Consider the following 25,124-nt stretch of genomic DNA (forward strand, 5'->3'; position numbering starts at 1 on the left):
CATTTTGTATCCTAGTATATCCTTGTTAACTGTGGTAATACTTAAATTAAGATGGCCTTAATTGGATAGGATCTGTATTGAAATATTTAATGTGGTTAGGTTGCCAAAGGTGACAGTGCTAAACTTATTTTTCTGCCAAAGTTAATAGAGTACAAATACCATGATAGTTTTTAAGGAGGAAAACAGTCTTTGATTTTTAGCAAAATGCTCTTTGTTTCTGGTGTGAAAACAGCTTCCGTTGCTTTTCATTGAAGGCACAAGAGGCAGCCATTTAGGAAAAAATGCTTATAATTTAAAAGCAAGCCTTATAATGCAGAAGACTTACTCCTTTAGCAAAATGTTCTGCTTTATTTGTATTTGTGTGCATGCATTTTCGTTTCTGAGCCGTTACCTGCAGCTGATGAGCTCCAAAAAGAGCGAAACCAGTTAGGTCCTGCAGTACTGGCTAAAATCTTTCTTCAAGGAACTTCTGGTGAGGAAAACTGGACAGTTTGCTCTGCTGGATAAACTTCACCTGCCTGTTTCAATTTCCGTAACACCAAAGATCTTTGAGACAGTTTTCTTTAAGGCATACACGGTTGTGTTGCCTGTGTCTGCCTGCCACTTTCCATTCCCTCTTGTATTCTCACTGTCTCTAATCACCAGCTTCAGCAACATTTGGTTTTAAAAAAAGAGAAGTCTGAAAAATGAGAATAATGCACAAATAAAAATCAGTGCTTTATAGATTTCAATATAGCCATCTTTGTTCACTTAATATTTTATTCACAAGTTTAAAAATGGAGATCAGATTCTGTGTAGGTACACCGTATTGCCTTTTTATTCTCATTTTCTCAGATCTTGCTAACTTAGTTCTTCCTTTAAAGAGAACACGCTTGTTTGCTCTTCTGGTTGTTTTTATTGTGTGTGTTTTGGTTTGTTTTTTCTTACCTATATCACTGTTTCATGTTTTGCTTTGTTTTCTGTCTTTCTCTTCTGCCAGTTCCCTAGCAGATTCATAAGGTAAGCTTGAGTGGGCAGAAAAGCTGTTGATTTCTTAAACACGAGTGCTACTTCAGTACAGATGGGCATTAACAGTGTGTTCTGTAATGAAGTTATGGTTAATAATTCAGATCAGACTGACTGCTTACTGCTGTTATGAGCTTTATTTATGAGCAAATGTCTAAGATTCTCTCATGTCAGATGGAAAGAGCAAAGTCAGCACCCTGACTAGCACTGTATTCTGTGGTGGCTGCAGGGACTACAATTTCACGAAATGCAGGGAGTTGTTTCAACAACTTGGTGCAGCTGAAGTCTTCCTGTTCCTTCCCACAGCTGCCCTTTTTCCACACACATTCCCTCCCACTGCTAGCCAGACAATATCTAAAAGATTGTTCTGTTCTGTTTCATTTCTGTCCTGTTCTTTCTGTTCTATTCTATCCTGTTCTATTCAAACTTAGTGTTATATGCTGATTTAAATTCCTAGGAGGAGTTTTCAGTAGGGTTACTGAAAAAAATCAGGTCATGAGAAGATGCTCAGTGCCAGAACTCATGTAAAGGCATACACAAGATTGTACAACTAGGAACAGGGAGAGAAGAGCTGAAAAAAAGGTGGAAATGAGAAGACCACCTTGTCTTAACAGAAATACAAGATTCAGCAATCTGTGGAACTATAGTTTTCTGCCTGCATAAAATTGGTGTGTAAGTTTGCTATAATATAATTTTGTCTCAACTTGAGCCCATCTATAGAGAAAAAATGCTGGTAGACGCAATTTTCTCAATATTCTTCTCTGTTTCATGCATAGTTATAAACTGTGATCTGAGCTAACAGAGCCAGTGCCACTGTTATCCCTGAACTGCTTTTTAATAACATTTTTGTAACATTCAACTTTTAAGTAACATGATAATTTTTAGCTGAGTTTATAGCAGCATTACATCATGATTCTAAGTATTGTTTGCGCTAAGAGAATCGTCAAGTGCTTAAATATAACCATGATGGACAGACTTCAGCTTTTTCAGGAGCCTCTACTGTCTCAGTGCATGAATTAATAAAGTTAGTGTTGCCTTCTACCTGGCTGGTTTTTATGTCAGCAGAGTGGCTGTGGAGAAGTCTAATTTCAGCAGCTTCTGAGGACAGCCAGTTTTGAATCAGAGTGATGTTGTATATGATAATTATTATTTGATAGTTGTTTCTTTTTTTGTACATGGAAGGTCCCAAAGAAACCAGATGTTGAAACAGTGACTTTCTGATTATCATTTTCTGGCATCCATAGAGAAGGATATATGGTGCTATAAAAACTACCTGAGTCTTCAGGCAACAGTAGAAAGCTCTTCTTCATGAATGTAGGATGGTGGCTCTGTCTGCATGTTCTTTTCATGTAAATTCTCTTGTCCCTCATCAGTGTTACACAGATGAATGAGTGACAGGCTTTGCTTGGTGGGTAGTAAAGAGGGAAAATCTGAAGTGAATCAGATTCAAACTTCCTGCTTGGCTTAGGAATGTTGCTGCAAATTCATTCTCACTTTTGGAGAAATTATGCAGTATCTGTGCTCTTGGAAGAAAAGATCTAAAATTTGGTAGAGGATATTGGAAGAATGAAAATGTCTGAATTTGTGAAGTTTTGGGCATTGTTTTATGTAAGAAAGACTTCCGAATTTTTGTATGAGGTGTTCTCAGTAGACCTGTGCTTTTATTCATGATCAGTAAAATCATACATAGCTGGTGTTCATGGGAAATTAACTTACATTTTCATGTTAGATTTGTGTTTATTCTCATAGGGTCATTTTTTAGTGCCACATCTGCTATGGTTTACCTATGGTTTGAATTCATTTCTGACTGTAAATAGAAGAAAGTGATGCTGCTTACTGCAGTATTGGGACTGTCCTATTTAAAATCTTGTGTTTGACTGTTAACGTACTTCACAATCCAAGACGATATTATCCAAAAGATGTAATTGTGAGACTGTTTAAAACAGGCTTATAGCACTATGATTTACATGACATAAAGAGTAATTGGCAAGTTGGAACTTGTGATTTAAATTACAGCATAAAATAAAATCACTAATGGCATGATACAAACTGAAACATCAAGGCTTGGGGCTTTTAAAGTCTAAGTTAAAATGTGAGTCTTCCATCTTTTGGTACAGTAAATAATTCTTTTGACTCTTCAGATATTTGTCAGAACTATTTATGCAGGAATGCTAATTCATTTGATTGCCAATTCACGTAGGGAGAGCTGTTCTGATCTGATTCTGAAGTGCTCACTTTTAAATGAATAACAGAAAAGAGGATGAAGATTGCTATGAAAATGAAAAACAGCATTTTAAAAAATTGTGGTTTTATTTGGGTATTTACGAAACTTCCATGAGGAAAAAAATTAATTAAGTAAAAATGGGATTGTGGAATTCTCCAGTTATCCAGTGGAACATATGAGTTGCACTTCAATAAAGTAAGAAATTTGGCCTCAGCATTTGAGATATGTGATGGTGAGTACGTAAAGGAAGGGCTGGATTATGTACCGAAGTTGTCTAGTAGAGATGAGGCTGCCTGTTCGTGCTGCTCTTGTGAAGAGAGATATGTTCTGTATTCACCCTTCCCTGTTCAGCATAACCAAGCACAAGCAAGCTGCTCAAGAAGAAATCCTCAGAATTCGGATGTTGTAGTTACTGGTATTTTTATGAGTTAGCCACTGAGAGATTTGATCACTTTGATATTTACTTTGCTTTTCTCTGTATGTAGTCCTACCCAGACTGTAGGGTGGAAAATAAGGACACTGCCAAAATAGATTGACTCAAATGATCTCTGAGAAGAAACCAAGTAGAGAATGTGAATTGAAAAATAAATGCCTGCAGGCTAAACAATCTCTAAGACAAAAGGAAAAACAAAATCATCAAGATGATCCCTAACACATTTCTACTTTCACTTAAAAAATGTAACACTTCCATCTGTTTGCAGCAGCACACATTTTCACAAGAATACCCCAAAGATTCTTGGGTATACCCATTTCTCTGCAGTGCAGTAAATACCAGTAACTAACTCAGATGAAGAATCTAGTGAACTACCGAGCTTACATTAGGTCTGCGTTTTGAGATCTCTTCTTTTTCTCATGTAGAGGTTGTAGCACATCTGATACTTTGCTGTAGTGAAGCAAGGTTTTAAGCCCACATTATGTTTGTGAATCAGTATGATGGTGTTTCTGTTTTCTTCCTAGATGCTGTGTAAAATACATATTTGTTTAATGATGGGGATAGGGGAAATGAAGGAGATCAGAAACTTTATGAAGATGGGGATTGTGTTGTCACGATGTTAAAGTATTTGATCACTTGTTATAACCTGGTGTTCTGACAAGTGTGGAGGTCAGGTGTGCAGGGGCTTCAGATTCTCTCTCCCCCACACCCCCATATAATTTAAAAGGCTTTGATAATTGGCAACTGCATTTGAATTTCAACCTCATTGACTTCATCATCTGGAGTCCCAGAAAGCTTATATGTGGTATCTGTTGGGTTTTGGTTTGGTTTTCTTTGTTTGTCTCCTCTCCGGAGACAGGCTGAGAGAGTTGGGGTTGTTCAGCTCAACACGATAAGGCTCCAGGAGACCTTATTGTGGCTTTCAGTATTTAAAGGGGACTTGTAAGAAAGATGGGGAAAGGCTTTTTAGTAGCACCTGTTGCGATAGAACAAAGAACAATAGTTTTAAAATTAAAAAAAGTGTAGGCTCAGTCTATACAAAGAAGAAATTTTTTCCGATGAGTGTGGCAAAACACTGGATCAGTGTTGAAACCTGGAACGGGTTGCCCAGAGAGGTGGTAGATGTGCCATCCCTGGGGACACTAGGCCAATCTGAATGTGGTCCTGAGCAACCTGATCTAGATGAAGATATCCCTGCTCATTGCAGGAGGCTTGGACTGGATTATCTTTGAAGGTCCCTTCCTACCAAACTATGTTGATTACTCTGTTGATTAGAGTCCTCTGAAATGAAACAGCAGGTGTATGTATTTCCCTTTTCTTCTGTCATTTAACATGTTGGATATCCCCTACTGTAGTTTTTGGCTGCAGTTTGAAGGAGTTGATAGCATGAGTTGGCTTTTAAGATACATTGTTGTTGAGTTAGTTTGTTGAGATTTTCTATTTGTATATGTGCAACTGTTGGGGTTTGGGATTTTCCTTTTTTTCCACATGGAATCTTTGGAATTGTTGTCATTAAAAAAGCAACATTTTGGGACAGTCTATTATAGCATGCTGTTTATAAGTTACCCCAGGAAAGTCTTCTTATACACTTGGCTTGAATATTTAACTGTTTTACTACAAGTGCACACAGAACTCAGATGGCCCCTGATCTTTTAATTTCCTATTTTCAGTGGTTTTGTATAGTGTTTTTGTTTTAATCCAGTCTAATTTGAACAAATAATAACAAAGTTATTAGCTCATTCTAAGAAGTAACTGGATACTTAAATATTTATTTGAAGTTTTCTGGCTTATAACACTATTTTTGTTTTGATTTCAGAATGCTCTCTTTAGTTGTATTAACAGAAATGAAAGTAAGTATGTGATGAATAGTTTGTCTTCTTGCTTTTCTTTTATATCGTTCTATCCTTTTTTCTCTAAAATGTGGGAAATCACATGGATTCAGTTCCATAGAAGAACAAACCACATGCATAACTTTCCTTGCTCAAGTGATAAGGGGATTGGGCTGTTCATATAATTTATATCAGTTTTTAATTTGTGTATCTGTATTTGGTTTTTTCTGTCCTATCTTGATGATTGCTTAGAAGCTCATTTTTTCCATCTGCTTCATTTATTTAATGAGTGTTAAGTGCATAGATGAAGTCTTGCAAGTGTTTTGTTGCCTGTTGTCTGGCTGTGTAAAATGAAATCAGTGAACTTGAGTTCAAGACGGCTTTAGGGACTTTTTCCTCCAGCCAAACAAACAAATGTAATTTGGCTAGTTACAGATATTCCCAGTCATTCTGTAGACAGAGGTTATAATACCTTAATCATTGTGTGTGATACAGACATGCTTGTTTCTTCATTTCTCTGTGTAGGATCCCATAGATTTTTCTGTTGTTTGTTTCCCCAGTGGGGTCAGTCTGTTGCAGTTATGCAGGTCATCATACAAACTGTCGGGAATATTGTCAAGCAATTTTTCGGACAGACTCTTCTCCTGGTCCTTCACAAATTAAAGCAGTTGAAAATTACTGTGCATCTATTAGCCCTCAGCTTATACATTGTGTGAACAACTATACACAGTCATACCCAATGAGAAATCCTACAGATAGTAAGTATAAAAAAGTACTAAAAGTTATAAAAAAGTACTAAAAGTTATAAAAAATACTGTAAATGTTTGAGAATTGTATACACTTTTTATATAAAATGTTACTGTATTAGTCTGTTGTATAAATTGTATTAATTTATTTCTATTTTGTAATTGCAATTATATGAATTTAAATAATGGTAACTTTTGGTTGTAGGTGCATTACTGATACATAATTTATTTTAATTCTACATATTGGTGCTGGTTTTTTCCAGAGTTGATTCTCTTTGCATTTAAAAGAAGCAAAATTATTTGAGATCAGTTGGGGGGGAACCTCCTTATAATGTATTTGTTTAATCTGAGGGCTATTAGAGCATGCATCTTGATTGTTATTATGTGCTCGATCATTAGTTTTAATCTTTCAACAGGTTTGTATTGCTGTGATAGAGCAGAAGACTATGCGTGTCAGACTGCTTGTAAAAGAATTCTAATGTCAATGAAAACAGAGCTTGAAATTGTTGATGGACTTATAGAAGGCTGTAAAACAATGCCTCTCCCTCAGGATCCTCTTTGGCAGTGTTTTCTTGAAAGTTCAAGATCTGTTCACCCAGGAGTCACTGTGCACCCTCCACCTTCAACAGGACTCGATGGAGCTAAGCTCCATTGCTGTTCTAAGGCAAATTCTTCCACATGTAGGTCAGTATCTCTCTACCCTCATTTCCAATTGTGAAAATGCTTCAGAATTTTTCTTGTACCAGGTCTTTGCCCAAATCTTGCTTTATAGATGAAATAGAGTCCTGTTCTCTTCCAGATTTTGTGGGCGCTAACACAATATTCTACACTGAGCACAGGCTCTTGCCATCAGCTAAGAAACAATGGGCTTTGATATATCTGAATGACTGCTGTTCTTCTAGTTTTATTTTCTTCATTTGTTTTTGTTTTGTTTTTTTTTCCCCAGAGAGCTCTGCACTAAACTTTATAGCACGAGCTGGGGCAATTCACAGAGCTGGCAAGAATTTGATCGTTTTTGTGAGTATAATGCAGTTGAAGTTTCCATGTTGACCTGTTTAGCAGATGTACGAGAACCTTGTCAGCTGGGCTGTAGAAATCTTACTTACTGCACTAATTTTAATAACAGGTAGGAGAGAGACACTGAATATCTTATAAAGGAATACCTGTGCTTTGATTTTAAAAATTAAATAAAATGTTTTTCAGGCCTGTTTTAAGATTATTTGTAGCTGTCTTTCTGCAAATATTTTTTTTTAAATACTTCGAAAAATAAATAGCTCTTCTTTAGAATAAACTTTTGGAAATGTACTTAACAACAGACGTAACAAAACTTACAAAAATAAAAGCTAACCCATGAACTTGTAAAATGTCTGAATGTTTTAGCAGCATATTTCTGTCTTACAGTATAGACAAGTAAGGCATGATTGGTGGAATGTTGTATATTACAAATAAGGTTAAAATGCTTATTAAATTTACATGTTATTGTTTTTTCAGAATTCCTTTTCTTTCATAGATATTTCTGTGGCTTTATACGTGATAGGGTAAAATGGATGATTTAAAAGTAGTATCTGAATTACTAATTACAAGTTTACAAATTAAATAGTTTGAGTTTAAAAAAGATCTCTGGCTTCTGTTTGAAATAGTACACAGTGACATGAGTGTTATATGAGTAGTAGAATCACACATGATAGATGCAGCCTGGACAGATATGAATGATAAACCACCTTGCATTAGTGATTCACGAGGAAACGTTTGCACAGATATTCAGTATATGTAAGATATTTGCTTTTAAATCAACTTTCTTCAGGTAAGAAAAATTTAAGTGATATTTGATTTAAGAGGTATGGTGAGAAGCGAGTTTCAGCCTTGAGTTTTAAAGAACTTATTTTCCTTAAAGACAGAATTCAAGTTGATTTTGATCTTACTTGAATGTGGAAGGGATTCATTTCCTTTATGCCACAAAAAGCAAGCCGTATAAAGGTCACAGAATTCATATGCTGAGAGGTAGAATGTGTGGTCTTCTCTTTTTCATATATACATGCCATATCTTAACTTCTTCTTTTAAGACCAACAGAACTTTTTAGGAGCTGCAATACTCAGTCAGACCAGGGAGCCATGAATGACATGAAGCTATGGGAAAAAGGGAGTATTAAGATGCCATTTATAAGTATTCCCGTGCTTGATATTAAAAAATGTCAACCAGAAATGTGGAAGGCAATCGCCTGTTCACTGCAGATTAAACCTTGCCACAGCAAATCCAGAGGAAGCATTATCTGCAAGTAAGTACCGGGGGATGAGGGGAGGAAGGTTTAAAGATTCTGCTAGGGATATTAATGAGAAGTAAAAAGCAGCTGTAGGACTGTGTTTGACTTATGTTAGGAAAACATGGTGAGGCAAACACAGAAGGAATATGAGCTTGCTTAGTTGCCATTGCTTGAATCTCCATCACTGTAAATGGAAGATGCTTGCCAGTTAATGAGATGGATGTATATGCTTCCATTGTAAAGTTGATTTATTGTTATTGTTGGTGGGGTTTTGGCTCTCTGGTGTCCATAAAACCTTTCCTATTTTTTTGGTTTTGAGACCTAGTGATGATTCTCAGTTGACAGAAAGGTCTGGGGGAAAAAAAAAAAAGTTTGTTTTTTTGATTTTTTTTTTTTTTAATAAATTTAGACAGTAAGTGATTGGGTAGAGAAAAGCCAGTTATAGTACAGGTAGTGAGATAGATTTCAACCCATATTAAACATCAGTAAATCAAGGAAATGCTTGGTCTTGAAAGATACATACATATGATGCCATAGATAATAAAGATCACAAAGCCCAAAGTTGAAGAAAAGTAGCATAAGCAATCATTCCTGTCTCTGTGTCACAAATTTGTTCCTCCCTGTGTATGTAGAATGTAACATATATATATATATATATAAAACACTCTTTGTGAGGCAGAAGGAGAAAGTTGTGGATTCGAGTAGAGTTCATGAATGTTTGTTTATTTATCTGAAGATCAGATTGTGTGGAAATACTGAAGAAATGTGGAGATCATAATAAATTCCCTGAAGGCCACTCAGCTGAAAGTATTTGTGAGCTCTTATCTCCAACAGATGACCTGGAGAATTGTATCCCATTGGATACATACTTGAGTAAGTATCAACATACCTATGAAATAAAATGAGAAACCAAGATGCTTTGAATGCTTGCAATTGCTTTTAATAATTGTTGTTATTTCTTTTAAAATAGTAGAGAAAATTATAATTGCCCTAGCTCATTACATTTCTTCCTTCTTGTATTGGGTGTACGTGGCACGGTTGTTTTGGTAGTGGTAAAAAAAATATTTTACAGAATTGTTAAAAATGCTATTTTACTGAGTATTAGAAATGCCATACTTTACTGAAGAAAAATAAACCTCATTTAAGCCCATATAGATGCTGTATACTCTCTTTTCAGGCCCAAGTTCTTTAGGTAACATTGTAGATGATGTTACACATCCGTGTAATCCGAATCCGTGTGCAGCTAATCAGTTATGTGAAGTAAATAGAAAAGGATGTCAGCCTGGAGAACTGTGTCTTCCGTACTTGTGTGTGCCAGGTAAGGGGTTTTGGATTTCTATTTACCTGAGTTTTGCTGGTAAACATGTGTTACCTAAATTTTTTTTGAAAGTTTTTAAGTGAATTGCTAATATCACAAAGGAACTGTTATCACAATTATCAAGTTATTATTTTCTTCTTATTCTTTTTTCTTTTTCTTTAACCTAGTTTTCCTGCTTTTTCTCACTTTCTCCTTTCTTCATGTCTACATATAAGAGTCTTTCAGTGTTCATGTAAGAGGTACAAGTAGGGAAGGAAGATACAATAAAATACATGAGAGAGCAGAAATAGCTGGGGTTTGCTTGTGAGAACCTGTAATTTACATTCCGTATTGGAGACAGTGAAGCATATGTGGTATTTGTTATATCACATACGTTTCATACTACTACAGAACTGTGGAAAATGGAATTACTTCAGAATTGTTGGAATTACCAGTCTTTCTTTCAAAAGTGACATTTTTACATGTACTTCAGAACATTGTCTCAAGCAAGTATCTTCTATTTGTGCTACATCTTGCCTCTATGAAATGTGTGAATTTGCCTAATGGGCAAGAGTAAGGCTGCTTTAGGAACACCTTAGCTTTTTCACAAGTCAAAGAGTAGTAGTTATTTTTGGTAGTGGTGCTTGTCAAAGTATTTACTAAATATGAGTTAAATTTTCTCATTTTATTAAGGTTGCAAACTGGGAGAAGCCTCAGATTTTATTGTCCGTCAAGGTACACTTATTCAGGTTCCATCCTCAGCTGGTGATGTTGGTTGTTACAAGATTTGTACATGTGGACACAGTGGATTGCTAGAAAACTGCATGGAAATGCATTGCGTTGACCTCCAAAAATCATGCATTGTTGGAGGACAGAGAAAAAGTAAGTATTAGAACTCAATAATAATGAATTTTGAGGTACATATAAAGACCCAGAGGATCTGAATGAAGAGTGTCAGAAAATAGAAAAGTTAATGTTTGCATTCCTATATATAATATTTGTTTAATTCTATTGGAGAGTTCCATTATTTAAATCAATACTGAACTATGTCTCAACCAATATAAGTCCTGTGTCAAGAGTGTTCTTATTACAGCATTTTTCAACCAGAAGGTCACTGACTTGCCTCACAACCACTGCATTTATGGTACTTGATAATACGTAACTTCCTTTCTGGTAGAAGAACTTGCTGGTGAGAGCTCTAGGGATTGAGGATGGAAAAAGTTCTGGTAGGAGCCAGTAGGCACCAGGGATGAAGCAACAACAATAAACCAAATAGATCTGCTTTAAGCATGCTGTAGTTTTGAGCTTTAAATATAGTATAACTAACTATAAATGGTTGCCCATTTCCTCAATTCCAACTTTGTGGGTACTCTCAGTCTACTTTTAATAGCATTGGATGTCCAGAAACTGTGCTGAGGATTTTCCTTGTGCCCCTGTAATATTTCTCAAACATTCTAATCCTTAATCTCAACCCTTTTAAAAGAGATTAAAGAGAATTGCCTTTTTTTGTAAGGCACAGTTACTCTTCTGTTTCCTTGAAGAGTTGTGTATTTGTTAGTCTTTAATAAGTGATTTGGTTATGGATCAGTCAGCTGTCACCAACATGAATGATTTTACATGAAGGGCAGTCATAGGAACAGTTCACAAAACCAAACTGGAATTGCTAAATTGAATAAATACTCCTAAAGTTTGCAGTTTGATTCTTTGATTCGTGTATGAAAAAGTTACTAACTTACAAAAAGCAAAAAAATTGGGCAGACTGCTCCATCCTTTAAAAGCAACTGGTGGTGTTCATTGCATTATTAAGAGCTCCTTTCCAAAAGCCAGTGGGTGAACATAGACCTCTCTGTGTGTGCTTTCAGCTGAATCTAGATCTGGGTTTCTGTTCAGCTTTGCTACAGTCTTTCTTGTTCTCTGCTTTGGACAAAGCTACATTATAACTTGGTACTGCTTGTTGAGGCTGAAATTACCGCTTTAATGGATATTGCAAAACAATGAAGACTGGAATGAAGCATTGGCACTCTTTAGCTCTTGACAAAAAGTACACACAAAGGAAAGAAATGAGCACTACCATGCATTATGTATGAGACTATGGTTGAAAGTTTAGCAGTCTTATATAAAATTAATTTAGGAGAAGAATGCATCCTTATAAAAGCTTTACCTTTAAAAAAATATGGAGCTTGCTAGCCAGAATTTATTTAGCACTTCTTTTGTTTTCTGAGTGTATTTCTTTTTGCAGCTGTAAACTGTTCTTCAAAAAGGAAGAGAAAACCTAACTTACACAAGCTTTGAAAGGGTAAAGTGCTTCCTTGTTTAGTCAAAAACACCTGAGAACAAACTTTAAATGAATAAAGTAAAACTTGAAATAAAAGGAAAAAAAGAAATTGCAGGGATAAAATAAACTGAATAAGGGAAATCCCAGGAACAATTAAGAATGAAAATGTAATATCTGTGTAATACATATGTGTATATAGTCTTCTGGTATATTCGCATTAATTGTATGCATTTACTTAATTTCTTTTATTTTAAGGCCATGGAATGTCCTTTAATATAGATTGTAATGTCTGTTCATGTTTTGCTGGAAACTTGATATGTTCTACACGTCAGTGTCTAACTGAGCATAGTTCAGAAGATGAACGTCGGAAGTTTACAGGTAACTTTCCAAACTATGGAAACGGTAAGCTTAATATTCTTAAAGCAAGGATTACAGTATTAATGGAAAATACCTGATAACTTACTATTATGTTGTTCTTTTAACTGTTTGTTTTCCTTATGTCCAACCTGCACTGCAGAAAAAATGCATTCATTTAAAAAAAAAAAAAAGAAACAGTACTGAGAAACAAAATTTCAGGTAATATCTAAAAATAGATAGAGACAGGGTAATGCCACTCAGGACAAGGGATAAGGAGTCTGGGGAGAAAATGGAGAAAGCCGAGTAGAATCAGCAAGAAGACAGGGCACAGACTTCCCTTGCCACTACTTGTAAGCGTGTATGTGCTATGGCATTGCTAAATTACAGGAGGGGGAAATTGGCTGAAGATACAGCACATCCTTCCATTTGCTGGAAGGAAAAGATGTCCTAGTGACCCTTTGTGTATCTTCTGTCGCAGAAAATAAGTGTGAATGAAATTCCTGTTTGTGTGTTGCTTTTACAGGTTTACCATGTAACTGCGTAGATCAGTTTGTACCAGTATGTGGTCAGAATGGACGCACGTATCCAAGTGCATGTATAGCTCGTTGTGTTGGGCTCCAAGACAATCAGTTTGAGTTTGGATCATGTATTTCCAAGGATCCTTGTAACCCTAACCCTTGTAATAAAAATCAGAGGTAAAAACAAAACGGTTTTAATCTTTTCTTTGGCATCTTCTACTTGCAAAACAGGTTTACTTTTTATTTCAATGTGTTATATATTGTAGTAACATTTTATTTTTGGGATACTCCAATAAAAATACTGTTTGAAGTAGGTTCTTTATGTTTATCGCAGTTAGTAATGGACTGTAATGACTCCCAGTTTTTGGTTCCATTTCTGTAGTGCTATATCATTTAAATTCCTTATGCAGATACCAGTTTTAGCAAGATAATTGATGCATCCTTTTAAAAGTGGGAGAATCAAATTTTGTTGAACTGGCTGTGCCTTTTTCACTCCTTTGGTTCACATCTTCTAACAGTTTAAAACAAACCCACACCTGACTGGGAATCAGTCTTGCTTATTCAGTCAATAATACATGCTTCTGATTTCTAAAATAGGAAAATACCAGTCATTCTGGGACACTTGGGTTTCTTTTAATTAGATTGAACCTTTTGAAAATCATGTCTGTCTAGCATCTGGTTTTTTGATGTCATAAAAAGTAAAATCTGTGTAGACATACTAAAACAAAATGCTCTGCACTACTGTCTCTTGGTGTACTTGGAGAAAAGAAAGTATGACCTTTCTTACAGAAATCAGAGTCTGTGGCTCATAATCTTGGTCTCTGTCTTCAATTTTCTCAGTGTTGTGCAATACTGCAGTCTCCTTTGAATTTGTACATTTTTCTATTTTGAAAGAAAGCCACCATAAGAAGTTGTGTAATACTGTGCTTTCATGAAAACCGATTACAGCAAATTTTTTTCCTCTTTCTGCACTTTAAATTCTTTGGTGCAGAAAACTGCAGCAAAACCACTGTAGTTTTGTAGCTATAGTAGCTGTTATGGCATTAAAAATTGGAATTTCAAAGCTGCATTGTGGATATACACTTTTTATCTTTTATATTTTTAATTTAGAAATTACAGAGAAGTTTTTCAGTTGCAGAATACCATTTTGCTTAGAACCACATTTTGTGGTTTCAGTAAGGGACTGTACAAGTTTTCTGGGTCAGTCTGATAACGTAGTGTAAACTAAACATGCTCATTTTAAAGCGTCTCTGAAGTACTCAGAATCTATTTAAGATCTTACATTCCACTTGTAAAATGTTTAAATCTCAGAATTTCTGAGTCTTCTCTAATATAAAAGGAATATGTGTAATACAGAGGCAAGCAGCGCTCGGAAAAAGTAATCCAGTGGTAGCACTGTTACTATACACAGGAGAAGGAGATTGTTAAAAATGCCATTTGGCCTCTCATCAGTCTATTCATCAAACTCTATTGGCTGGCATTTCTCTAGCAGAGGGACGTCTTCCAGGGCATATGGCAAATTTTTTGCAGATAAGATTATGGAAGGTACATATTCAATATAAAGGGGAAATAATTTCTACTGTTTATTGCTCTTATCTGTGAAGGCTTGAGAGGGATGACATGCCAAAAAAAGAAAATGATGTTAATACTAGATTTTTCCATTTGTTTGCAGTCATCCCCAAGATTGGATGTGATGTAATATACTTAACCTACAAAGCCAGAATCCAATTAATATTTGTAATTGAAAGCGTATGATCTTGTAAGTCTTGTTTTCACTCCCTTCTGAAGGAAGGGTGAGACCAGACCTCTGCAATATAATGTCCTCTTGCAATTCAGTTTTCATGTTTTCTCTAGTTTTCCTTAAATATGCATTTACAAAGTGAAACTTAGGAGTAGGAAAAGAAATTTATCCAAGCCTCTTCAAAAAGGCCCTTGAAAAATACTTGGTATGAAAGTTAAATTTTAATGGAATCTGCAGTTGTGTTCACATACATTGACTAAACATGGTGTGAAGCATTTCCAGGTTTGTGATGGGACCTGAAATTGGCCTTTCAGAATGTTTTATGAATGTTTTATATTTATATGAAGTTATTATTACTTTATGCAGGTGCATACCAAAGAAACAAGTTTGCCTGACTAGTTTTGGAAAGTTTGAATGTAGCCAGCATGAATGTGTGCCAAGGCAGTTAAATTGTGACCAGACACGGGATCCTGTTTGTGACACAGACAATGTGGAATACAGTAACTTGTGTACCTTGTACCAAAAAGGAAAAACTTTAGCATACCGAGGACCATGCCAGGTAGGAAGTGGTTCTAGCAAGAAATGTCAAATCTTCTGTTCTTTAATGTTCAACTTCAAAATATTCTGGGTTTTACATGTTACAAAAACGTTTTCATTGAAAGTAATCTTTAAAAATTCAATCTTGACTACTACCAAAAAAAAAAAACCAAACAAACAAAAAAAAATTATATTCAGAATTTTGTCAACTGTTTCTCTGCTTTAGTTAACAGTTGTCTCAAAACCAATCACAAGCTTTACGTAATTTTTCTTGGGAATAATACTCTGATATTTATATTGTCTTCCTATATTTTTCACTATTAAAGTTTGCATTGAGGTACATTAGCAGTAATTAGAGCAGTTTCTTGGTTAGTTAAATGCTAGTTTTTACCAATGTGAACTTGTTTTAAACAAATACTAATGCCCAGTCATAGAAAGTCATTAGCGTTACGTGTGATTGTGCCCTAGGTTTACCAAGGTCATTGTTCAGGATCTATTTACACCTAAGTTTTGCTGGAAACTAAGCATTCTGTAATACTTTCTTTACTTTGTCTGGATTGGATTAGTCTTCATATTAATCCCTGAGAAAGATTAGGATTAGCTTTACTTCTTCCATCCCACCGCTTCCTACAGTGTTAGTAGACAAGCTAGATCTGTCACTTTACAAGTCAGGAGCTACTCTTTTCAAAGTTACTGGCTTTACCATTGATAGGTGATGTGTCTCAAGGTTTTTCTCAAATTATGGATATTAATTTGAAATGTTCTCTTGGCCTCCACTGATGGATATTCTTAAAAGTGCAGAACATTTTTTCAGGCTTTTTCTGTATTATAAATGCTGTTGCTCTTTTAACACACTTTTAGTTTCTGTTTTTCTGTCTTTATACCTTCTTTTTCTTGCCCTTTTTCAGCAACCTCGTTAAGTACAGATAATTCTTCTCATTGCACATCAGATATCTCATGAGATACTCAGAGAATGTTCAGCCCTTGAACAGTAAGAATCAAAGGAATATTGCATGGCTGTGTGTTTTCTCCAGCAGCTGTATGTCTAGTTGTATCCATGTTCACAAAGTTTTTGACACCAGTAGCTTTAAGTTTTCACTCTTGCTTTTATAGGAAAGATGACTGCAAGATATGAAAGTATTTATTTGGAGTGCTCACAGTTACTTGTCCTCTGTATGTTTTGTTGCTAGCTTAGGTGTGTAACATAGAAACTGTAAACTGTCTTACTATTTTAGAAGATATACAGTAAATGTATAGCTACGGTGACTTACTGAAATACTAGTTTAATAAAATATTTAGACCTTAGCAAGAAATTATGGAATGAGTTCTGTCATTTCACAAGACTTTGGACAAAAGTACTAGTCATACCTTGTCTGCAAAGAGTCAACAATTCCTTTTGCTTTTGTCCATGCTCAAAAGCTTAAGTTTATTGGCATTTGACCTATTGAATGTGTTGAACTAATATATATGCACAGGCAAGATGGGAAGAAACTATATGACTATTTTCTAAGATTTTTACATGTGTGTGAATCAAATGACATGCTAGATATGTTTTTCTGAGAGAAAAAGGACATAATAAGTGTATGTTTTAGCTGTAAAGGTCTTTACAAGAAATATTTTACAGAGGTATCTTATAATGGATCTTATTCTTTTGAAGTAAATTTAGCTTCTCAAATAATGTCTTAGAAATACATGCACACACTAGATTTTAAGAACACAAAAACGCATGGAGAGGAAAGAACAAGTTATTAATAAGACATTAAAATATTAATGTTTTACTGGTAAATGAATAAAATATACTTTATTGCATAATAAAATTATAATAATCTCTGATTAACTTAATAAGTGAATGTAGATTAAATGGTCATTTTATTTAAGCAGTAACACAGAAAAAAATTGTTTCCCAAAACATGTCTTACTGTACGTTTCTCAGATTCCAACTTACATTTTTCTGTCACCTTCTTTAAGTACTTACTCTTTGCATTTATTACCCATTCATAAACTGGCACATTATTTATGCTAATTTCCTAGTTTTTTGAATGCCTGACAGACATCTTAGCAGCAAATTTCCATTAACTTTGTTTTTCCTGATTTTGAAAGTACTCTGAAGTTTCTATAGCATGAATAAACTGATCTTTGAAACATTTCTGTGTTTTTCAGCCATTTTGCAAATCAGTGGAACCTGTATGTGGACATAATGGCGAAACCTACAGCAGCGTCTGTGCTGCCTATTCTGACCGTGTGGCTGTTGACTATTATGGACACTGTCAGGCCGTAGGTGTTCTCTCAGACTACAGTTTTCATACAGAGTGTGCCTTTGTTAAATGTCCCCAGCTTTCCGCTACTGGCTGCAAACCGGTTATTGCTCCAGGTATGTTAATTTGTTGTTGAAGTTTACTGCAGGTAGGAATCTCCAGGCTATGTGTATAAACAGGTGTATATTTGGAACAAAACTTATGCTTTAAAGTATTATGTTCCATAATGTCTTTGAGACTTCTAAGAGAAAGGATGAAATAGAGATCTTAACTTACAGCTAGAACAAGCCAGTATAAGGACTCAGCCAAGTAATTCTGATGGGGAAAGGCCCTGGCTTTAGGAGCCATGCTCCTTCAGTCTAGAAACTTGCAGCTGTACCCATAGGACTGGCTTGGGGGAAACAAATGACGTCTATAGTGTCTAGGGTAAAATGTCACTGGGAATCAAATGAGTAATTTTTAATAAGTGGCAGCAGAGATACCACACTGGAATGCCAAACTGTCATCACAATACAGTTCCCAGAAGAACAAAGATGATATTTACTTAGAAGAAAGAGTAAGATACCATATGTATTTACAGTGCTGTGAAAGAGGAACAGTATGAATAGTTCTGCAGTTGTGCTCTTCTGAACTGCGGGGTTTTTCTGTTATCACAAATGCTTCCTTTGTGAAACAGTAACTATCAACACATAATACACAGAGCAAAGAAAGCTTAGTTTTTTAAGAGATTTATGCATTTTTCTCATTTACAGGCTTGAAAAGGGATGTTCATGCTTTGGTATTATGTTTAATATCGTAAAAATCACTCTGTGAATGTTAATTACATATAATAAGTGGGGTGTGTAAATTAAATACAGAGTTACGGTAGAAATTTGAAATATTAGCCCTTTGGTTTCTGAAATGGTGAGAAGGACAGTAGAAGAAATAGGATATGCTTCTGTGTTAAACACATCTGTCAGACAACACGTTTTTCCCTCCTTATTTTATAAATATTCTGATCTCCAACGTGGTATCATTACATAAATTAGTGTTTGCAATGTGCATAATTGTTTCTGTCATGCCCTAGCTATTTCAGCTCTTGCATTATTTCTGTAGGTGCATATGCATGCATCCATACAAATCCTTGTTTTGTTGCACACAAAGTGCCTGTGGTTCTTAGCTTACAGTAACATATCATCTTTGAACAAATGCAAATTCATCCTGTTGCTTCATATTGATAGTAGTAACTGTGATTGAAAGGTGATTGCTTTTGCATTATGTTTCCAACGTTAAAAAAATCTTAGAAATAGCGCAATTCTGGTGTCAACTTGAAACATTTACTTTGCTTTGGTACTTCTGCTATTTTCATTCTCAGTTAATGTTTAATTATTGACCTCTGTTTACTTGAAAGAGAAGTCTGTTTGCCTTTTATTTTTTCTGATATTTTTGTTTACTCACATAGGAGCCTGCTGTCCACTCTGTGCTGGAATGCTGAGAATCTTATATGACAAAGACAAGCTGGATACTTTTGCAAGGGTAAGCAGTTTATCATGCCTTATGTTAAATGGTACATGGAAAAGCCAAGTTACTGTATACTCTGTCCTGAACAGTTAACACATTATAAACCCAATTATTTTTCAGTAGGTGGTGTGTGATTTGTTGTTTGGGGGTTTTTTTCTTTACACTGTTCATATTTTATTTCCCAATTTGAGGTATAGAAATTTAATTAGAATGCAAAGCAAAACAGAGTAGGCACAAACAAGCACATTCAAGTTGCAATTTAAATGTCTTCTAGTAATAAAGACAAACGAGATGGGAAATGCATCTATCCCATAGTTGTAAAATGCAGTGTATACTTGTTATTTATGGCCTTTGTGTTAGGATTATTCTGCTAGTTCACTATTTCCTAATGTAGGGAACTTAGTTCTGACGTTGTCTATGTTTTAAATTGGATTGGTTTACATTCTTTGGGTTACCTAAATAGCTGTCACTGATTTTGCTGCTCATCAGCTAAAATGTTGGATTAATTTAACATCTCCCTAAGTTAGACACCAGCATCCTTCATTGCTGCTTTCTGAAAACCTCCAGTGTAAGATGGATCTTCTCATGTTGATAAGTGAATACAACATGCTACACAACAGACTCCCCATATGGTGTATAAAAGGATTGCACTTCATTGACCCCTGCTTTTATGCTTCAGTATATGGAACAGAGCAGAATGCTTGATTTTTTGGCATGCAATCACAACAAAATAGAGTAATATGATGATCATGCCTACTAAAGCAAAACAACTCATGCTTACATCTGCACAATTTAGAGTTTTTAAATACCAAGAAAATTTCACCAAAACAGTATAAAATCACATTAATTTGTTTGTATGTTGAGGAGCAGAGATAACTGTCAAAACACAGAGTAATCTAACTTGAGCATGACCCCCAGAGATCTTTTAGTCCAACCCCCTGCTCAAAGCAAGTTAACTCCAGTTCGATCAGCTTGCTCAGCTGACTTTTTACACCCCCAGGAGTGTAGTTGCCACCAGCTGAATGCTGCTGGACTCTCTCTCTGGTTTCAGGGAGGAGAGGCAGGGCAGTCTTACTGACTTTCTCTTGTCTTGCTCACCTAACACCACAATACAGAGTCTGTAAGTTTTCAGAACTCATATAAATATATATATCTCTTTACATGTAAAATATGTGATCTCTCAAACATTCAAGTCGGCATTCTCTTAGCAAATACTAGAAACTACTGAAGTTTGATTGACACCTTCTCCTTTGAAAACTTCATTTAGGGGTCATCCAATAAGCCCCCAGAGACCACCTCTAACTTGGTCACAGCCTGGTGTGACACTACCCTGAGCTTAGAGAGTTAGAAGCTCTGTGCCTTTGTCATTCTAGCCAGCTAATCTCTCCTAATAATACCATAGAAAATACTCAGCTGTGTATTTGAGCAGATTTGATCCTTTTTTCATCTACATTCATTTAATGTTAATAACATTGATCTCCTCTGATTTCATCAATAAAGCTACAGGACTGGTGTGCAGCTCTTGCTTTTGACAGTGTATGTATACGTATAGCATATACATCCATTGTACTGGAGAAGTTTAAGTCTCAGATAGATGAAATCATTGCTAGAAATGCTAGCGCACAGTTTAACCAAACCAAGAAGGTAAGGAGTAGCACTGTATGCTTATCTTAGTTCAGACAGGTGGTTCATATGAGAAAAAATTTGCTTCAATTACTGAAGAGTTCTATAAATTGACTTTTTTCCCTTCCTTCCCCCCTCCTTTACATACCTTCCCCCTTCTGGCCTTTTTTGTAAAGACAGCAGGAAACAAAAGACATTATCTATACAGAGAAAAAAAAAAAAACAAAGATTACTAAAATGCTAATATGATCTACTAGATTTCTGATCTAAGACACTAAAATCTAAGTTTGACATTACCCATCATCCTTTGAAGTATCCATCTGCTTCTAAGACTGAACAGGATTTGCTAATCAGTCAGCATGTCAGACTACATTTTAATGGGGCTATGACACACAAATACCTCAAGGATCTGGTAAAAATATGTGTTGTGTGACAGCTTGCAAATTTGATTCATGCGGTCTAACAGGACTTCCCAGTTTTCCATTTGTTAAGGTCCTGTACCAGTGGTCTTAAAAGAAACGAAGTTGCAGTAGGGTAAGAAGGATGGATTTCTTGCAGTTGAAGGTAGAAAACAGAACACAACAGAATGATCGGAAGTCACAAGTATTTGTGTTGATGTCTATATTGTTCAACACATCCAGAAGTGACCTGGAGTAAAGGTGAAAAAACCTTTAAGGTGTGGCATTCCTTTAACAGACTGAGCATCTACAGTCAAACCGTTTGTCAGATACAGACAGCAGAACAGAGATGAGAATTTTAAGAAAAAAATGTGTTTACCCAGTAGTTACATAGTGATGTTGAAATGTCCCATGTTGCCATATTTATAGACATATCTATGTCTTCACAAAGCCACAGCTCTTCATTTCTGGTGGCTCCTGGAATGGGTTCTTGTGATGGTAAAGGAGTGCCAGCTGGTAGTGCTACTCTGCCTCTTGTTTCCCAGCGTGGGAGTACAAGCTGCTGTAACAGATACCATTTACATTGTTTTGAGGTACATGATGCATATACGCACTAACTGTGAAGGTGGAGAATAACACATACGAAAACCATGGTTAATTTAAGAATTTAAGTAGTAAATAAATTTTCCCCTTCTTCCTTTCACTTTTTTATGGGTTTGGAGGGGTTTGGATTTAGGTTTCAGGTTTTTTTAGAATCACAGAATTATTTTTTTATAATGATGTTTTAGAATCATAGAATCACTGAACCATTTACGGTTTGGTAGAGATTAGAAGTGAATCATTTAATGGCTGAAACAAATTTTCTGGCATGACATCAAGTTATTGAAACTGAAGAGGAGAAATGTCATCTTCCATACTGTCACATCATGCATGAAGTAATTTGTTTTGTTCCAGGTAACAAATAAAAAGCCTATAACAGTACTTGACATACTTGAAAAAATCCGCCTGCATGTCTCAGTTCCACAGTGTGATGTGTTTGGATACTTAAGTATAGAATCTGAAATCGTGATTCTCATCATTCCTGTGGATCAGAACCCCAAACCATTGCAGGTAAACCATGTTATTTTGTTCACCCAGCACAAACTCCATTTTCATGTGTGTACACTTCACAATTTTTCAATATAGCAGGTTTTAAATTGTGTGGTTTTTCTGTGTACTGAATCTGACGGGATTTCTCTATTGACCCAAATCTGAGTGGCTACTGTTACAAACGGTAAAATGTGTCTTGAGAATTCTGCCTTTCTCATAAGAGGCTTTTCAGTGTGGGTAATTAGAGGGGAAAGGCGAAGGAAGGCCAAGGGTAAAGTAGTATGATTTTTATTTTAAAATCAATAAATGCAGAACCCTCAACTTTCTATGGCAAAAATAACAGAAAATATAAAATATCTTTACTGGCCTCTTACTTGAATATTAAGTATATGTGAAATGTATACTTGCATGTGAAATGGTTGTCTCTGGTGTCACGGTTAAGTAGATTGAAGTATATGTGATATTAGGCTGAAGCACATCACATATACTGATCATATTAGTATGTTGTGAGCATCTTGATGTCAAGCAGTCATTCATACCAGAGAGAATCTGTTAATACTATTCTGAGACTATCCTGGGTTTAATATTCCTTTCCAACTTATGGTAAAAAGTGCTGGGAGATACCAAAATGCTATTACAACATTAAAAAGGAAATAACATTCTGATAAGCTGCTCAGCTTGCTGTGTCATAGCTAGTTCGTGCTAGCAAACAAAAACCTAATGCTCACACTACTAAAGTCTAGAGGTAAACCAACAAACGCAGCTCAGAGTTCTTACAGTATTATTTTAGGAGCAGTTACGAGCAATAGGACAAAGGCTTTAGCTAGGCATTGCATTATTATAATCTTGGAGCTGTTGATTAATTTCTTACTTTCTGCTTGTTAACCTGTGCAAAACCAGTGAGGATATGTTCTTCCCTGGCAAAAAGAGAAATAATAACCTTTTCTTTGTTTCCTTAGATTGAAGCCTGCAATAAAGAAGCAGAAAAGATAGAGTCACTGATAAATTCAGACAGTCCAACATTAGCATCACATGTGCCACTGTCAGCTCTAATTGCATCTCAAGTACAAGTTTCGTTTAGCATTTCTTCTCCTTCTGTTAAAGTGGTGCCAGTTCTGCACTCCCTGTTCATAAGCCTTTTATTCACTTTGTCAGCATTAATATATTATATGTAACTGCTTAATGCATGAATATGGCAGGTTTTTATATTGTGAAGGACTTTCAGAATTGTTGGTCACTAAACCAAGAAACAAATATTGTAGAAGATTTCAAGAACTAATATTTTCCAATGAAGAACTATTGTATTTGGAGTAATGTTGAAAAGATTATTCTTCTATTGGTTAATAGTCAGATGGCTGTTTCAGCACAATCAGATTGTTTTCCGTTCATCCTGGAAACAAAAATACTTTGGAAGGTTCTGACATTATGGATTTATGATTTGTGCAAGAAGAGATCTTACAGGGGGTTTTCTCAGCAATGAAGAAAACAGTGTTTTGAGTTTACTGAAGAATGTTAATTCTATATTATTTAGATGCGTAACAGTGACAACAAAGAACATGCACCTATTTTAAACATCATTTTTTGGAAGAAACAAATTGCTGCTACTTACTTACCAAAAATTTAAGAGTTTGTTCTCATGTAAATATGCTTTCATATTTTATAATGAAGAAAACTAACGAGCCGTGGGCCTATTTCAGTAGACGTCTTTACTTGGACTAGTGAAGATTTACAGGACATTGGGTTCAATGCTCGTAAAATGACAATCAAGCTCTATACTAGTACCTGACTTCAGTGAAGAAATATGTTCTTTTTATAGTTTTGTACATTTCAGAAACTCATATTGGATGCACAATTATAAAGAATCTCAGTATCTATATTTAAGTGCCATTTAAAATATTGCAGTATTTGCATGTTATCTAATGAAATTTATACTTTAAATGTTTATACAAACAGTATGTTTTATTACTTACTGTATTTTATGCACCTGACCTTAGTCTACATGAAGTATTTTATATCAGTATTATGATAGCCAACTTTTGAAGTATACACAGAAAAACTTATTTTTACCAAAATGCTGAACTTTGAAAGAAAGCACTGAAAACTTTTTGAACATGTATGTTGCTGTAGCATGTTTGTAGCAGTTATTTTCTGCTAAATCTTAAATGCAAAAGTATTAAAGCTTTTTATTTTAATAAAACACTTTGTTATGTATCCTTGTATATTAATGCAAGTAATTTTGGAGAATTCTGCAATACACTTAAAACTAACTGCAGTTACATACATGTGTGACACACAGTTTAATGTTTTCAAATAAAGTACATTTCAAAGGGGGGGGTTGGGTTTTTAGGGTTTTGTTGATTTGTTTGTTTGTTTGTATAACCAATTCTGCGTCACATGCAAGTAAGTTTATGCTACGAGTGTCAGATTCTATTTAGAAGAAGAACGTACCTGTCTTTATGGAACCCTCTTGGGTAAGGTAACAAGTCATCCTCAGTTTTGATTTCGAAGGTAGATACTTTTCTCATCTACAGCTGGAAATCTGCACAAATGTTATGGAGAGAATTACTACCTTGTTTGTACCTAGACTTTAAGGCTCAACCTCCTCCAAAGCAAATTGAGAGACTAGATGAGTATAATTGCAAGGTGACAGGTTTGAGTTTCCTTGAAACCCCCATCAGTTGCTTTTCTAAGCATAGCTCTGTTGTTTGTTGTCTCTTAGTGAGTCAAGAGCAGTTTTATATTTTAGGTACAGTTGTACTCTATATATAGTTTCTGAGTGCTTTTGATAGGAGAATACAAATGCAGATAATCTTTGGAAGTGTACTTGCCAAATAACTCCAGGAAGACTCACGTACATTCTCATCCAAGTCTAGATAGAAAAAACTTGTTGAATATGTTGATAATCCATCTGTTTCTGGATTTTCTTCTGTGAATTCTTTAGAAACATGGATGCAAGAGCATAATGAATGCATCAGAAAAGCTTTTTGAGCTGAAATGGCTTAGATAATTTCCCAGAAACTGCAAGCAATTCAGATG

At 35.3% G+C, this 25,124-nt stretch overlaps 1 protein-coding gene across 1 annotated transcript in view; it reads left to right on the forward strand.

Moving 5' to 3' along the window:
* The window catches only part of RECK (reversion inducing cysteine rich protein with kazal motifs), a gene marked incomplete at both ends in the record, with an annotated part of 46,273 nt that extends 23,010 nt beyond the window's left edge, over nucleotides 1–23,263 (forward strand). The window contains 15 exons of the mRNA XM_080609660.1: nucleotides 5,479–5,512; nucleotides 6,052–6,249; nucleotides 6,654–6,921; nucleotides 7,184–7,363; nucleotides 8,301–8,513; nucleotides 9,235–9,371; nucleotides 9,676–9,816; nucleotides 10,489–10,677; nucleotides 12,326–12,448; nucleotides 12,951–13,122; nucleotides 15,053–15,245; nucleotides 17,384–17,594; nucleotides 18,920–18,993; nucleotides 21,954–22,109; nucleotides 23,048–23,263. Coding sequence (XP_080465786.1) covers nucleotides 5,479–5,512; nucleotides 6,052–6,249; nucleotides 6,654–6,921; nucleotides 7,184–7,363; nucleotides 8,301–8,513; nucleotides 9,235–9,371; nucleotides 9,676–9,816; nucleotides 10,489–10,677; nucleotides 12,326–12,448; nucleotides 12,951–13,122; nucleotides 15,053–15,245; nucleotides 17,384–17,594; nucleotides 18,920–18,993; nucleotides 21,954–22,109; nucleotides 23,048–23,263 — 2,505 coding nt within the window. The remainder of the gene's footprint in view (nucleotides 1–5,478; nucleotides 5,513–6,051; nucleotides 6,250–6,653; nucleotides 6,922–7,183; nucleotides 7,364–8,300; nucleotides 8,514–9,234; nucleotides 9,372–9,675; nucleotides 9,817–10,488; nucleotides 10,678–12,325; nucleotides 12,449–12,950; nucleotides 13,123–15,052; nucleotides 15,246–17,383; nucleotides 17,595–18,919; nucleotides 18,994–21,953; nucleotides 22,110–23,047) is intronic.
* Between the last annotated feature and the right edge of the window lie 1,861 nt (nucleotides 23,264–25,124).

Source organism: Psittacula echo, assembly GCF_963264785.1.
Source record: "Psittacula echo genome assembly, chromosome: 2".
Classification (NCBI taxonomy): Eukaryota; Metazoa; Chordata; class Aves; order Psittaciformes; family Psittacidae; genus Psittacula; species Psittacula echo.